Below are 16,267 nucleotides of genomic sequence, written 5' to 3'. Positions count from 1 at the left end.
TATAGTGTAACTATATCCTTGTCAAGATCTTTTGTTTAAATTATCTTTTCATCTTGTTGTGTTCTGTAACCATCTCACGCTCCTACAATGAAACTGACCTACAACCTGACAAAGCTAGGGTGTTCTCTTGTATTATGCCCATTTCTAAGCTCAAGTTTTATACTTGCAGTTTTTAGGTTGGCAACGCCTCTACAGGATCAACAATATCTTCAACAGTTATTTCTCTATTAAATGTTGATAATGTTTTTAATGAGATGAAATTAGATTGCAATAGTTTCCACGATTATGTAGGATATAAAATAATAAAGTTAGAAAAGTCACACTGGCAAGATTAACTTCATTTCAAAACTAAAAAAACACAAAAGACAGAAGCACTTCCGGTTTCTATGATTCATTTTATGAAAATCTAAAAAAAATCAGAATCTTATTTAAACATCTAAAAATTTCAAATGTATTAGTTGAGATTTAAATGAAATAACTGGCCATCACAGACAATGATAAACAGTTTACTGGCTAAGAGTACATTGCTAAACTCTGGCTTTATGGTGTTTGTATTATTGCAGACTAATAGAGATAAAATACAAACAATGGTTGGTATTATTTTCCATGAAGTCTTCGACTTCCTCCCATAGTCCAAAGACACTTAGACTAAGATATCCATAGGTGTGAATGTGAATGGGAATGGCTGTCTGTCTCTCTGTATTAGCCCTCTGAATGGCTGGTGATGTCCAGGATGTACCCTGCCTCTTGCCTTACGGTAGCTGGGATAGGCTCCAAACTCCTATCAAACTCCCTCCCCAAGCCTAAGGATAAGCGAAAAAAGAATGGATGAACAGAATATTAATTATAACCACATGGAGACTTTGTCATGTTCAAATTTTTCAGAAGGAATTCAGGAGAAATATCTGTCCTTTAGAAAGATTTAATTTACTTCAGCAGTTGAAATTACAAGTTTACTTCGCTGGAATGCAATGTGATAATCTGCCTCACACCAAGATGATCATGGCTAGACAGACACACAACACACTCCCTGCGTAGTCTTGATTATCTATATTATCCATTATTCTTCAACCGATTCTAAGGCCCAGTTAAGGACATCTTCTTCAGACTTCTTGACCCAGAGAATATTCAAACCATCATCATGTGTGTGTAAGCATGCTGCAAAAAACCCTCTGCACTCAACGTCACTAACAATATTTCAGCCCAGTTATAGCGTTGGATGAAACTTTTGACCCTCAAAACATAGAGTGTACATTGTGTTCTTTTCATTGCAATGGGGCTTAGACTATACTCAGGCTCTCTGTTGTACCTCACCTTCAGGTTCTGTTACACACAACTTTAATATGTCAGTGATTTATGTCTTTAACTGGAGTACTGCATGTTATAATAATAATGTGGTTGAACAACAACCTTTCATAGCACTCTCACTTTGTGAGACTGTTTATTATCTTCAATACATGCATTGTTACCTCTTTACTCCTATAGACGCCACCTAAACAGCTAAATAGCTACTGGTACCCCAAAAGAAACCTAAGTCCTTGAACTTTTTTGTGCATAAACACAGCAAATAGTTTAGTAGTCAAGGATCTGATTAAAAGGACTATATTTCGTGTGAAAGTCTTATTCATTATTTCATTTTCTTGGATTAATACTAATAAAATAAACAAAGCCATGCCTAAAGAACACAAAATGTGTAACTGTCCAAACACTGTAGTTCACCTCACTGCACCACTTTACTTAAGACTCAAGTTCAGTGCAATCTAGATTTCGAAACTAGTTTCTAGGAGCTTAACCTTTGTGCAAAATTCAAAATGTATTGATGAATAGCTGAGGCCACCTAGTCCTGGCTTCTTGCCTTTTAAGATCTATAATAAATGCCAATGTAGCTGATTTTTGGATGTCTCTTTGGATCTGTAAATTGCATTAAAATATGATTTCTTTCCTTGTTCTGTGCAATATTTTTGGTCTTTGGTCTTTGCACAATATTTTGGTCTCAATTGAATTACCATCCCCACCCTAAATGACCATAGCCCCTCCACCCTGATTTATTTATTTATATTATATAACTGCCCTTGTATACAGCCCCACAATGTTTCAATGTTTCTACACATACAGTGTACAGTATATAGTTTACTCACATATATGTATACATATATTGTTTTTCTTTACTTTTGCACCTTTGTGGTCCAGCTACCCAATTTCGCTGTGCAAGAAATTGCACAATGACAATAAAAGCTCTAAAGTCTAAAGTCTATGTAGAGCAATTAAAAAGTTAATATTGTGTTTGTATTTGTATTTTTTATTCATTGCAGGTTAAATATGTTAATATATGTGTGTGGTTTAAAGTAGATGTTTACTAGTAGAATTTACAGCTATTGAGCTAAACACATTTCTAAGTAAAGATAGATTACATAAGGTTGAATCAAGATGCCAGTACTAGGGATGGGTACCGGTATCCGGTGCCATGATGGCACCGGTTCTGACATAAACGGTAGTAACCAGACCGAAAAGCAGCGCACATTTCGGTGCTTTATTTCGGTGCTTTTTTTTCCTGAGATGTCATACACTTTGAATTCTAGCCAATCATTTTACGTTTCTGAGGATAGTAGGCGGGTCCAGGTACGTACGTTCTTTTAGAGCAGAGCTACAGATTAAAAATGCCCAAGGCGAAGCGGTCAAAAGTCTGGCTGTACTTCACAGCAAAAGATGCAAACTCAGCAGAACTAGCAAACACCGTCGTAGTTACATGCAGCTGTCTTCTTGTTTGATGGCAGATGCTCCCTTCACCCTGGCCAAAAAGGCTAAAATGACCAAAGAAAAAGTGGAAAACAGTTAAACATGAGAGGTTTTTGGACAAAGTTTGTGTTTTTTCCATTGTTTAAGCACTGCTTCCAGCCAAGAGTGATACCATATATGCCCCATAGCTGCAGAAAAGGTTAACATTGTTATCTTTTTACAAAAAAACAGCTGAACATGAGAGGTTTTTGGACCAATTTTGTGTTCTCCATTCTTTAAGCACCGGTTTGAGCACCGTTTAAGCACCGGCACCGTTTCAAAAGTACCGGTTTGGCACCGGTATCGGATAAAACCTAAACGATACCCATCCCTACCCAGTACTGAGTTACTGGTACCAAGAAATGATGATGCTGATACTGACACTGATAAGGCTTCAGTGCCAACCTGTCTGACTACTGAAAACAATATATGTCAGTGAAATTATACACCTCAGTTATCAGTGAAACATGTCAGCAATTATAAGAAAGTCACGTTCAAACCCTTTATTTGTTCATAACTGCTGACATATGGAAACAAAAACATATATCAAGTTTAAATAATACAATAAAATAGATGTAATATAATAAACACTGTTGATATAAAAAGGATTTACATCAGATTATAACATCTATGAGCAGTGTATTAAAACATGTAGTGGTCTGCTATTCTCTATAAAGGGTTTATAAGTTATTTATGAACAGTGGTAACACAATGACACAGCTCTAATCATAATTACATCAATAAACCTTTGTAAAGTGTTACATGACAGTTAACTAAAAACAAATAGCACATGCTAACAAAGCATTAGCGAGCATGAAACATTTAAATAACTTTTAAATGTCTCATAGATATAGTTACATTTATTGTTAATTTATTTTTTGTCCTTGGACTTGAGATTGATTTGCATAACTAACAGGTGAAGATAACTCCTATTTATTTTATATTTGGCCTTGATGAAGAACCTTCATTCAATTCCTACCCTTTAAGTCAACCTTCTTCTGATTTGCTGCCCCTTGCAAACAAAACAGCAGACTTAAATCTGCCATAGCTGTATGTCTGACATGACCATAATAAGGATATCCTCTCTCTCATGACATCATAAAGAGACAGAAAAATAAAATAATTGATTGAAAATGGCTCTTTAGAGCTGTCTGAAAGTTGAGGTTTTAATTCATGAGGATTACTTGCATTTCATCGCTTCTCATTATTTGAAATGTTGGCCATGTTTAACATGAGCATCCACCACTGTAACAGAAAATAAGGAAAAGTATAACAGCTCCAGTCTAATGTAAATAAGGAAAGTCTTTAATTCAAGTCAGCTGACATATTTTATAGTAAGTGAATAGATTTAAAATAGGAGGAAATTTGTTTATTAGAGTCTTGTGGTAAGTAACATTTTAGTTCAATGTCAGTCAGATGATTGTAAGAGCTGGAAGTGGCAACCATGAACATGGCAGCAGCATGTGAACTGAGGAGTGGGTCATGCAGAAAAAAAGCACCTTTGTCAGCACTCAAGGGAGGACAGATGTACCAAGAGCACGGCTTTAGCTATCAGCAGCAATGAGGGCAACAGAGAGGGCTATTAGCCAGCTAAGGTCAGGAACTCCACAGAGGGATGGTGACTGTGATGAGACAAGGCTTAGCTGTGCTCCATTTTTAATGACACCCAGCCTGAGGATAGATGTTGAGCAGCAGTGCTTATTTGACCTGGTCTGACACGAAAGCTTATGCTGCTCAACTTCGGTCAAAAGCCTCATTAATCCTTTCAGGAGATATCAGTGCAGGGAGACTCTCATGAATGGTAAAGACGCATACTGAATCTTTCCTCATTTAATATGACAGAAGCCAATCTGAGCCACATTAGGAGCTTCAATCATGTGGACTTATGGGATGCTATATTGGACAGGGCTAAATCATCAGAGTAGCTGTTAAATAATACATGACTAAAACTGAACAGGCTCATAGGTTGCCGGTTCGAGCCCCGGCTTGGACAGTCTTGGTCGTTGTGTCCTTGGGCAAGACACTTCACCCGTTGCCTACTGGTGGTGGTCAGAGGGCCCGGTGGCGCCAGTGTCCGGCAGCCTCGCCTCTGTCAGTGCGCCCCAGGGTGGCTGTGGCTACAATGTAGCTTGCCATCACCAGTGTGTGAATGTGTGTGTGAATGGGTGGATGACTGGATATGTAAAGCGCTTTGGGGTCCTTAGGGACTAGTAAAGCGCTATATAAATACAGGCCATTTACCATTTACCATAGCAGCCGATCAAGCTGTTCTTAAAATGTCAACAATAAACTGGGTGAGTTTCTGTGGGTCATGGAAGAGGTGAGTTAAGCAACTGTGCCATGGAGCTTCAATTATAAATCGGTCTAGGACAAAGTGGTGACCATGGAAACGGAAACAGAAACTATAAGAAACCTGAGAGTGCAGGTGAGATGCCTTCCCCCTAAGATCAGACAAGTAGCACACAGGTTAAGCCTCTCGCTGCAAGTAGACTGTGCTGCCCTTTGTCTCACTATGGACCAGCCATATTTATTGTTTTGTATACTGTTGGAAGTCCTGGCTGTAAACTGTGAGTAAGCTTCTTTTTCTCCAATTTAAAGTTCACAAAAATATGATCATAACGAACAAAGTGAAAGTTGTGATGTTGTGATGGGCTAACATTCTGAAAACAAAAGTAGACTGGGTGTCTTCTAGGATGTGCTGCAAATGCATGAGATATAGCATTAGGGTATGCCTTCTAATCATTTTTAAAACATCCCTTTTAGCTGTGCACTTGCAGTTCTGATGATCTGTGAAGAGAAAAATTGTGACTCAGAGCCATTTCCATCTGGGTAGCAGGGAGAGGAAGAAATAAATGTGCACATTAATTTGAGTTAATCTTCAAAGATGATCATATTTCACAGTAAAAAAGACACATGACTGCTTTCTTGTTAAAATAACTGTTCTTATTTACAGGTAATCATTTCATTTAAAACTCTTTTCTTCTTTTTAATGAAATTTAAATGGTTCTTATTACATGATAAATACTTTCATATTGTAGCATGTAAACTGTTACAGCCAAAACATCTTCCTGAGACACAGGGCTTTTGAAAAGGAATTGAACTTGAAACCTCAGTAACAATAGATTCAGTCTAACAACACAATTAACAATAAATAATTGTGGCCAACACCTGCCTTTGTGCCTGGAAATTATGTCACAAAGACACCAAAAAAGGAGATTCTGATAAAGATCTTGAGCAGGTCTGTGATTTGAGAAGAAGCAGCATAAAATATCATTTGGATAATGGTTTAAGACTTACCCAAACCTGAGCTTTAAAAAAAGAAAAAACTGTAGTTTATCACTGTTTAATCTTATCTTCTTAATCTTTTCAATTTTCTTCTATTTCTAGTTACAGTTTAGGAGACAAAACACTCAAAGAAACCCAATCTTAAAATGTTTACTTCCATGATCTTGCATAATGCTTTCTGATACACCCACATGTGTGTTAACCTCACACGCAGTCACTGCTGGGTGTAGTGTAGCCTATAGAGTTACCATTTTGTTGTTAAGATCCACCCCAGCTACTAATTATAGCCTGTGGTTAGATGAAAGCATTTCCATGCCTAAAGGTTCTCTCGGTTACTGTGATCTACAATTTTGGTTTCATTGTTTAATTTTCAAATTTTTGCCATATAGATGCTTTGTGAGCCTTAGGGAACATTTTAGAAAATGTGGGGTCGTAGCTCAACATTGTAAAATTGCTAAAGTCATTATAATTCAAATATTTTAGGTATTCACATTTTTCTCTTTCTATTATCTATTAGGCAAAATTATATTTTCGAGTGAAAAAGGTTGCATCAAAGCTTTCCCTGATCGTTCCCTGGGTAGTTCAGACACTAACTTGGTACCAAAGTGTCACTTCTTATAAGACTATAGAATTATCTCATCTTTTGGTAAAATATAACATATCTCCACACCACACTGACAATTTGGAGACTCATTTATGAACCACTTGAGATCAATTTTGAATGTAATTAAACAGAAAAACACAAGAAAGCACTAATTATTAAACGCTTTCAAAGAAATGATCCTATGTCTACGAATAGTCTAGACTTGTTCTGTCATGAACCTTTGGGTTCACACCAAGGCTTTAGTTGGCCTTGCTTGTAAACCCATCCTTCCATTCTCTTGCACTTATCCAATTCAGGGTCTGGAGCCCATCCCGGATGCCATAAGGCAAGAGGAAGGCTAGGACAGGTCGCCAGCCTGTTGCAGGGCTAACAGAGATAGACAACCATTCACTCTCGCACTCACACCTACGGGCAATTTGGAATCACGAGTTAACCTAACCCCACTAACTCCATGTCTTTGGAGTATGTGGAGACAATGCAGATACAAGAAAAACATAGGAAGGCCCTGGACAGATGGTGCATTTCAAACCTGGGGCTTTCTTGCTGTGAGGAAACAATGCTAACAACTGCACCACTACACTGCTCCTAACTATTCAAATGACAATTTTGAAGGCCGAAGTAGCTTTTAAACCCATCAAACACTAATAATAACATGATGCTGCAATAATATGATGTGGAACAGATAGTTTTAAACATTTTAAAAATATCTGTACTCTTACTGCTTCCATAGGGATTAAGACAATAAATCAAAAGTGATCCGACAGCGCACTGTACAGACTGCAAAAACCCATGATGGTGTGCTGATGGATTTTTCTGTTTTGTTTTGTAGCTACAGGGCTTGGGTACCTTGCAGTCACTGAGTCAACCATGAACTCCACTGTATACTAAAGTATTCTAGCATTAAATATGAGGCCATCTGTCCAACAGCTAACGCTTGAGTGAAACTGGGTTATGCAACAGGGCAATGATCTTGAGCACAGCAGCAAGTCTCCAAAAGAATAACTGGAAAACAAAAATCAAGGTGTAGCAATGGCCCAGTCAAAGTGCAGACCTTAACCTAAATGAGACAGCTGTGCAAAAGTGATTGCCACACAGTTCAGTGAACTAAAGCTATGTTGTAAAAAAGTGGAGGAAATTTTCTCCACAGTGATGAGATAATGATAAGGTGATGCAGAAAACAATGGCTGTTCACTAATCTCAGACATATTTAATACATTGCCCCATTAACACAACCAGCAAGCTTGACCAAGAATACAAACACTTAATTTTAAGTTACAATCCATGATAGAAAATTTGCTCTAAATTCTGTAAGTGCTGAAATCTGTCTCTGTGTGTGCGCTGTACAGTGCTTCTGTGAGTTCTTTTCATCTTATTTGTCCTCACATTATTCAAAACTTCAAGGTCCAAGGGAAAAGATGTGATTGCAGTGTCCTCAGCAGCATTTAAAGCCACAAATACACGAAGTGAAAAAATATAAAACTGAGCAGCTCAGTCAGGGGCAGAAGCATTGTAAACACCAAAGAGTGTTCCCAAACAAGCACAGCTTCCAATTAGAATTAGTTTTACTCCAGTATCAGCTATACTCAGCTTATCCTTGAGTGTGGTCGTGGGCAGCATTTTGGAGACGTCCAAACTGATGGTGTTCTCCTTTTCCTTTAGGCAGACTGAGATAGATTGTGGGCTAGTTCAGGCCTTCTATTTGTGTTTCGCCCAGGTGTCCTTTGGAGGGTTGATTCTGTTTATGAGCTAATCAGATCCGGTCCAAATTGAGTTAACGTGTTACCTTCAAACTCATTTAAACACCAAACAGGCAGTCAGATCTATCCTCACTTAAGCCAGTGTGAAGTACTTCGGAGATGAGATTGCTTTTCATTGATCTGCTGAGCCACAAAGCAACTGTGCGGTGAAATCCTCTGTGGTTTTCTTTATGACCTGAATAGTTTGCACTGATCTTGTAAAGGTACTAAAAAAGAGCAACTGAGTTAGCTCAGTGTGGTTTACACCAACACCTTATGGACTGTTCTGTGTGTTTCTTTCTCTAAATCTAATCCGAGCTGAAATTTGTCATTGCTTGTGTGTTGCAGGTCAGAATGTTGGAGAGGAACGAATAGTGGGAGGATATGCACCGGTTCCACATTCCATCAAGTACATTGTGTCGATACAGACATTGGAACGAAAGCACTTCTGTGGGGGTTTCTTGATTAATAAGCACTGGGTAGTCACAGCAGCACACTGTAACATCGGGTGAGCTAATTTTCTCCTGTCGATTTACCCCTATGGATTAAAAAAGTTCTATAACTTAAGGCAAAGTTGACTTGATTGAGTTTTAAAATCAGTCACACATCACACAAAACCCCATGCCTTTGTGTTCAGATTTAACTTTTTGTAAGGAAGAAAAGGCCTCTTGATATAGGATAGCCTCAATTTGACTTCTCAATCCTGTAATTTCAACTCATATCATACAGTCAGATCTGTGGCTTATCCTGACTGAAAGAAAGCTAATGGCAGCGGTAAAAGCGCACCATAACAATGGAGCTTTGTTGTACTGAAATCTGACACAGATCATGACGACCGATCAGAATACTTTATTTAGATTGCAAACAATTTGAAGATAAGGAAGCAATATTTGTAGACAATGTTCTGTGCCCATTCCATATTCTAAGGTTTTAGCAGCAAATCAGCAAACTGATAAATTACAGTTTCCAAATGTCAGTATCGCCTATTTCCCTGTCAACAAACAGTTGCAACTGATGTCAAAAAGCTTTATTGCATTAATAGCAGTTAATTATTAATATATCAGCAGAAAGGCAGCTCTGTCTCCCAGACTTCCAATTTAATGTTAGCAACCAGATTTTAATGAAATGTAAATGTCTTCATTAATGACAAATTTTAAAAAATCTTTTTGGGGTTTTTTGTATGTATGTATGGATGGATGGATGGATGGACAATCAAACTGCATAACTTGGAAATTGCTGTTTTACATGACAAGTATAACCATCTCTTGTCTATAATTCTTAACAAGAACAAGGTAAAGAAGGACAGATACAACTCTGCGCTTTCTTGTCTTTTTACCAAACACAACCACAATGTTTTCCCAACTTCCAATCTGTTGTCAAGCATCCTCAGAAATTACATTTCTGCATTAACATGTATCTTGGCTTATGATTTCCTACAGCAGTGTGATAAAAAACTTCACAGATCAGTATGTTTTTTATAGATAGAAGGCACATATCACACAACAGAGGCAACTCAAAGTGTAAGAGACCATAAAAATACATTTGGCAGTTTCAAGCGAATGGGCAAAATAAATTAAAATTTAAAAAATTAAAAAAAACACTGACGAAGCAAAGCTTTGAGGCAAGCGATTGATGTTTGCCTAAGAAAAAAAGGATAAAAAGAATCTAGAAAACAGATACTGAAATCCTAAAACCAGGCAAAAAATCTATAGAGTTTATGAATTTATGGACCTCAGCCACATAAAAACAATTACAAAGTCTGCCTATTGATGTCTTGAAATAAAGTAAAATACAAATAAAAATGTCTGTCTAAAGCAGATACAGAAAAACTCACTCGCACATTCATTACACTACTGTAACAGTGTCTTGGTAGCAACACAAAACAAAAAAGAAAATCAGACATTACAGCTCATTCAGAAAGGTGCAACGCTCCATTGGCTTCCAGGGTCACAAAAGATATATTTTAAATTACTTCTACTATTTAACAAATCACTAAATGGACTTAGAAATGAATCACATAAAAATTTGTATGGTCTGCTACCCTTTATGTAACCTAACATAAACATCACAGCCTCAAATCAAAATCAAATCAAATCACTTTTATTGTCACATCATATGTGCAGGTACATTGGTACAGCACATGTGAGTGAAATTCTTGTGTGCGAGCTTCACAAGCAACAGAGTTGTGCAAAATACAATAATGTAAACAAGCAAAATACAAGAATGGCTACATCTGAAACTAATAAATATATGTACAATATATAATAGTATATGCATTTCAGCCTCTCTGCACCAGTGCAACATAATGCATTACTTTAAACTTAACCAGAGAATTGCAAACTAACCAGTTTAGCCTGCACTAAACTGTGCCAAACGGCCTAGTCTTTTCATGCAACCTTGGAATAGTTGCTTTGTAACTTGTGGGATCCCAGGAGCTATGAAGCAACTACTCTGCCAATGTGAGCACAGGATACATTTGATTGGCATATAACAGTGTTCTGCCCCTCTGTGACCCCTATTCTCTTTGCAGTGGCAGGGGGAATAGGGGTCATAGAGAGTATTTAATGTATTTACTGCCCTGTCATATGCCAGTTTAACCCTAACCCCATCATTACCTTAAATGGTAAGCTAGCGAGTATGGTCAAACTCAAGTATTGAGTCATAGGACTTAAATATTTATCCAAGCTCACTGGTGGTTAGACGGCAAAGAAGCTACAGTAGGCAGGATGAGGAGCCCTAAGTCAGTGACTTTATGACAGTTTGACAAGAATGATGAAAATATGAACCTGCCCCAAAGATAATGTTTATTTAACAGAGTCGTTACACCCTCTGGTCCTCTTGGTTGAGCTGTGTAAATGATCCCCATGACATGGCCCAAGATTTTGCTTTCTAGGAAATTATTTTGAGACCGATTGGCTTCCTTGGATTTCACTTTGAAATACAACTTTAGGAGTTAATAAAATGCAATGATAAAACAAATGCAAATAACAACACCGTAAAAAAAAAGTACAAAAAACAAAACAGAGAGAAAATCTACAAAATATGTAATAAACTATTTTGTACTGCAATGAAAAAAAAATCACTTCTACAGCTAAAAAGATGTTGTGTATGATGTGTATGTTTGGAGTAGGTAAAATTTATATAAGGAAGAAAATTGTTGAGACCTGGATAAAGTTGGACGCAAGGACTGTTTAATATCATCAGGAAAATGATTCCAGTGTTACAGGCAACAAAACATGACTTTACCATGTTTATTTGTACCAGTTATCAACTACTCATTTATTTTCTCTTACCTCTGTTTTGGGTTTGTGAACCGTAGCCAAAAAACACAACTACACGTTGTTGTTTAACTGCTGATTGTGCAATTTGGCAAAAGGTGTTATATCACTATTTGCCACCATTTTTTAAAAAATGATTAAGTTTCAAGCTAAAGGGTGTCATTACTGTTTGTTTCCATATAATATACCATGTTGCAACAGGAAAAGCCTTTCTGTAAATAATAACCCTAATATAGGGTCACACTCCAGTTAAGTGTCCATGTTCCAGGGACTTGGATTGTGCATGCTAGTTTACTGGCATAGCTTACTAGGAAACACCCAAATGGATCAAAGCCAGCTTTAACACAAATACACCTGTGCACCTCCCCTTATTATGTTATTGTAAACCCCTAAGCATAAAACTCAATAGGTCTTTCCAACTCCAAGATCTGGATTTGTCACTGTAGTAAAACTACAACTGTTACTATTAAGAAGAACAGTTACTCTGTTTTATTTAAGAGCAGCCAGCATGTAAAGTATCTTGACGCTGAAACTGGAGTAGGTGAAAAAGATTCGGCAGTCGCCCATTGTTATGCTTATATGTGTGGTTTTCTTGATGTGACATGCCAAAATGTCTTTTATACCTGTGATAAAAGGCAGTGTCATAGATCAGAGTTACAGACCTTAGGCTTCTGTTGCATTTATGACTTATTTACAGAAAAAAAGTTGAAAGAAATCAGCTTGCCTGTGTTGATATAACTGTAGAGGTTTTCAGAGTGCATGCAGAGAAAATGAGAAAAAAATAAACAGAAGAAAACGAAAAGCGCCATTACATGATTTATGGCATTCACCTCCTGCATTGTTCCCTCTCTCACCTGGAGACCTCTGGGAGCACTGTGAGAATCATGTTCTTTGATTTCTCCAGTGCCTTCAACATCATTCTTCCCACAGTCCTGAAGGACAAGTTGGACAACTCAGGAGCGGACCATCACTGGACTTCCTCACCGACCGACCACAGTATGTGAGAAATCAGTGCTGTGTGTCAGACAGGGTCGTCTGCAGTACGGGGGGGCCCACAGGGAACGGTTCTGGCTCTGCTCCTCTTCACCATCAACACTGCAGACTTCTCTCACAACTCCACCCAGTGCTCCCTGCAGAAGTTCTCTGACAACTCTGCAATAGTTGGCCTAATCACTGATGGGGACGACAAAGAGTACATTGAAGTCACCCAAGCGTTTGTGGACTGGTACCAGCAGAACTACATCCAGAACAACACTAGAAAAACCAAGGAGCTGGTGGTAGACTTCCGCAGGCACAAACATCCTCCACTGCAACCACTAAATATCCAAGGTTTGGACTTTGAGGCTGTGGATAGCTACAGGTACCTTGGTGTACAATAAACAATAAACTGGACTGGACTCACAATTCAAGTGCTCTCTACAGAAAAGGGCAGAGCAGGCTGTACCTGCTGCAGAGGCTCAGGTCTTTTGGAGGGAAGGGCCCACTCCTGAAGACCTATGACTCTGTGGTGGCCTCTGCCATCTTTTACAGTGTGGTCTGCTGGAGCGGCAGCATCTCTGCTGGGGACAGGAAGAGACTGAACGGGCTGATCTGGAGGACCAGCTCTGTTCTAGGATGCCCCCTGGACCCAGTGGAGGTGGTGAGTGACAGGAGAATGGTGGCTAAGCTGTCATCCCTGTTGGACAACATCTCCCACCCCATGGAGAAGTCTCTGACAGCACTGAGCAGCTCCTTCAGTGGCAGGCTGCAGCACCCACGATGTGGGACGGAGAGATTTCGCGGGTCTTTCCTTCCAACTGCTGTCAGACTCTACAAGCAGAAAGACTTTGCAGATGACCACACACGTGCAGACAGACACACACACATATATCCAATATGACATGGTAGCCTTCGCCTAGTCTCCCCAATGTGCAATAATACCAAGTGCAATTTTCTGATGTCACATAGTATTTTAATCTATTTTGTATAGTACTTTATTCTATTTGATCTTATTCTATTCTGTTGTTTTTCTTAATTTTTGCTGCTATTAACTTTGTATTGTCCAGTTTCTGCCGTGATAAAAACAAATTTCCCATGTGTGGGACTAATAAAAGTTTATATTATCTTATCTTAAATCTTCTTTTACAGACATTTGACCCAGAAGATGTAATTTCTCATATTTTCATCAACAGGGTGAAAAATATGATGATTGTTGGAGGAGACTACTCTCTTTCTATATATGAGGGCACAGAGCAAGAAATCCTTCCCCACATTTTGGTGCCACATCCTTCATACAACAAAATCACAAACAACTGTGATATTATGCTTATTAAGGTACATAATACATTGATTTTATTTAGTTTCTTTTTATTTTATTTAGTTTTATTTATTTAAACCATGTTGCTTCATTTGTGTCTAACTCATCACATTGTCTACAATCTCTTCAGCTGAGGGCTCCATTCTATCTGAACAGCTACGTCTCCATCACTCTACTGCCCAGACAGGGCGCCCCCATTGCAGAGGGCAGACTGTGTCGTGTGTCGGGCTGGGGATACACAAATCCCAGCGGAGGCCCGATCCCCTCCACCCTCCGAACTGTAATGCTCCCCATTGTCTCCACAGAAAAATGTAACAGCAGTGAGTCATTTAGTGGCAACATCACAGAAAACATGCTGTGTGCTGGTTACAGTCTTGGTGGAAAAGATGCCTGTCAGGTAAGAGCATCTCTGCTTTTTTAAAATTCAGGATATGAACATGGCAACAGTTTTACAGCACCTTTCAAGTCATTTTTTATTTACGTAGCACCAGTTCACTATGACAGGTATGCCATATGGTTCAACATACTGCAACCCACAAGATAAGTGGGGGAATCCCAGTAATAACATTAAGGGATTGTTGCCTCTGATGCCAAACAATTGGAATCTTTTCTCTGGCCGTTTAGAGAAAGAAGGGGAAAAAAAGAGGAAGCATTTTATGGAAGGCTTTAGGCACGAAGGCAAGAAAGTAACAGAGATACAACAAAACAAAAAAACTAAGGCCAAGAGAACTCACACATTTAATTACACACATTCCTTAAGTTACTGCAACAGGCCATGGTATATGCATTGAACCCAAACTCTTAGCTGCTTCCACGAGACAAGAGACTGATATCTGAAGCTTGTACCTCAAAATAAATATTAGTTATATTTAAATGGCTACATAGTTTAATAGTTTACACATTCGCTTAGCAAGTGAAAAATCGCCAGGGAGGAAAAGATATGCCTTTGGGATCATCTTTGTCATCAGGGAGGGCATCCCGTTGGTGACCCATTGCGACTAAGGAAGCAGCTAAAAGTAGATACTTTGTAATTAGAAATGGGCATTGGAGGTAAGGACAGAATGAAAAACACATATTATGCATATGTATTTGTATTTCTGCATACAATAAAGCTCACAATAAAGCTGCATCTTGTATAAAAACTAATCCATTGGGTAAAGTTTGATATAAAAATAAAAAATACAGGCATAGGACTCCATTGCTCTTGCTGTCAATAAATCTCTCCCTTTTTTTGATTTTCATAAAAAATCTCAAATTAACCTTGTGTCAATTTGGCTTGCAGTTTATTTCAGCTTGTCTCAGAAAGTGCATTTGCAGAGTATTTGTATTTGCAAGGCATACTTTAAGTGTCTAAAATATTGTGTGTTCTTTTTTGCAACTTTTAGGCTACTGCATAACAGCATTTTGAAAGTTATCAGACTGTTTTCTGTAATATTGTTCTACATCTTCATTTATTTAGTCATTAAAAAAAAAAGGACATTACATTTTGTAAAAGAAAATTTACTGGTAGCGAAAGGCAGCTACCGCTCTACAGCCCAAGAAAATTATTTAAGGCTCTGGCTACAGAACTACAGAGCAAATCATAGAATATCAATCAGAGATATTTAAGTTTCTTGTTGAGTAATTAGTAAAGACTTGAGTAAAGACATCCGTAGCCTAACATGTCATCCCTAATGTTTTCTTCCATCAGGGGGACTCGGGGGGTCCACTTGTTTGCGATGGTCGGGTCTATGGTGTCGTGTCTTGGGGGAAAGGTTGTGCTGATGCTCAGTTTCCTGGAGTCTACACTGCTGTGTCCAAGTTCCGCAGGTGGATAGACAACACCATATTTAGCTACTACAGCAGATGCAACAAGAATTAGAGCCCAGTGCAACTTTTCACTGTTGCCTTATGTGACCTAAGTTAGGCTTGTTTTGCCCTTCATGCACATTTGAGTGTATGCCCATGTGTTAAAGGAATATTTAGGAAAATATTTGATTTGCTTTCTTGCTCAAATTTGGATAAAAAAGGGTGCCTTTATATGAGGCTACAGTGTGGGGCCTGTCAAGGGTAACAAAACAAACCTCCAAGCACTTTTAAGTCTTGCACGTGACTTGTTAATATTTCCAGCAGGTAAAAAGTTAAGAGCATTGTCAGTTTCTTCTCACTATTGGCAACGAAGCAAATCTGGCAATTTTCCAAAATGTTCACCTAGTTCTTGAGCGGTTGTTGCTTGACCTCAAGTAAATGTTGTGTCAGTCAAAAGCTAGAAACAATGGGCAACCATTTTTGAGTTTTACATTTAGTTTGCCAG

General features: G+C 38.4%; 1 protein-coding gene across 1 annotated transcript; it reads left to right on the top strand.

The window, feature by feature from the left end:
- Positions 1–5,287: 5,287 nt before the first annotated feature.
- Positions 5,288–15,835, top strand: LOC146685077 (trypsin). Its single transcript, XM_085443599.1, has 5 exons — positions 5,288–5,342; positions 8,749–8,908; positions 13,850–13,991; positions 14,105–14,371; positions 15,665–15,835. Exons 1-5 carry the CDS (start codon positions 5,288–5,290, stop codon positions 15,833–15,835), a joined length of 795 nt encoding a protein of 264 aa, XP_085299725.1.
- The last annotated feature ends 432 nt before the right edge of the window (positions 15,836–16,267 follow it).

This window comes from Copadichromis virginalis, linkage group LG20 (genome assembly GCF_057382275.1).
Source record: "Copadichromis virginalis isolate Kocher_CV1m ecotype Utaka linkage group LG20, C_Virginalis_male_GT1.1, whole genome shotgun sequence".
NCBI lineage: Eukaryota > Metazoa > Chordata > Actinopteri > Cichliformes > Cichlidae > Copadichromis > Copadichromis virginalis.
Note: the sequence above shows the minus strand (reverse complement) of the source record. Positions and strands in the feature narration are given on the sequence as shown.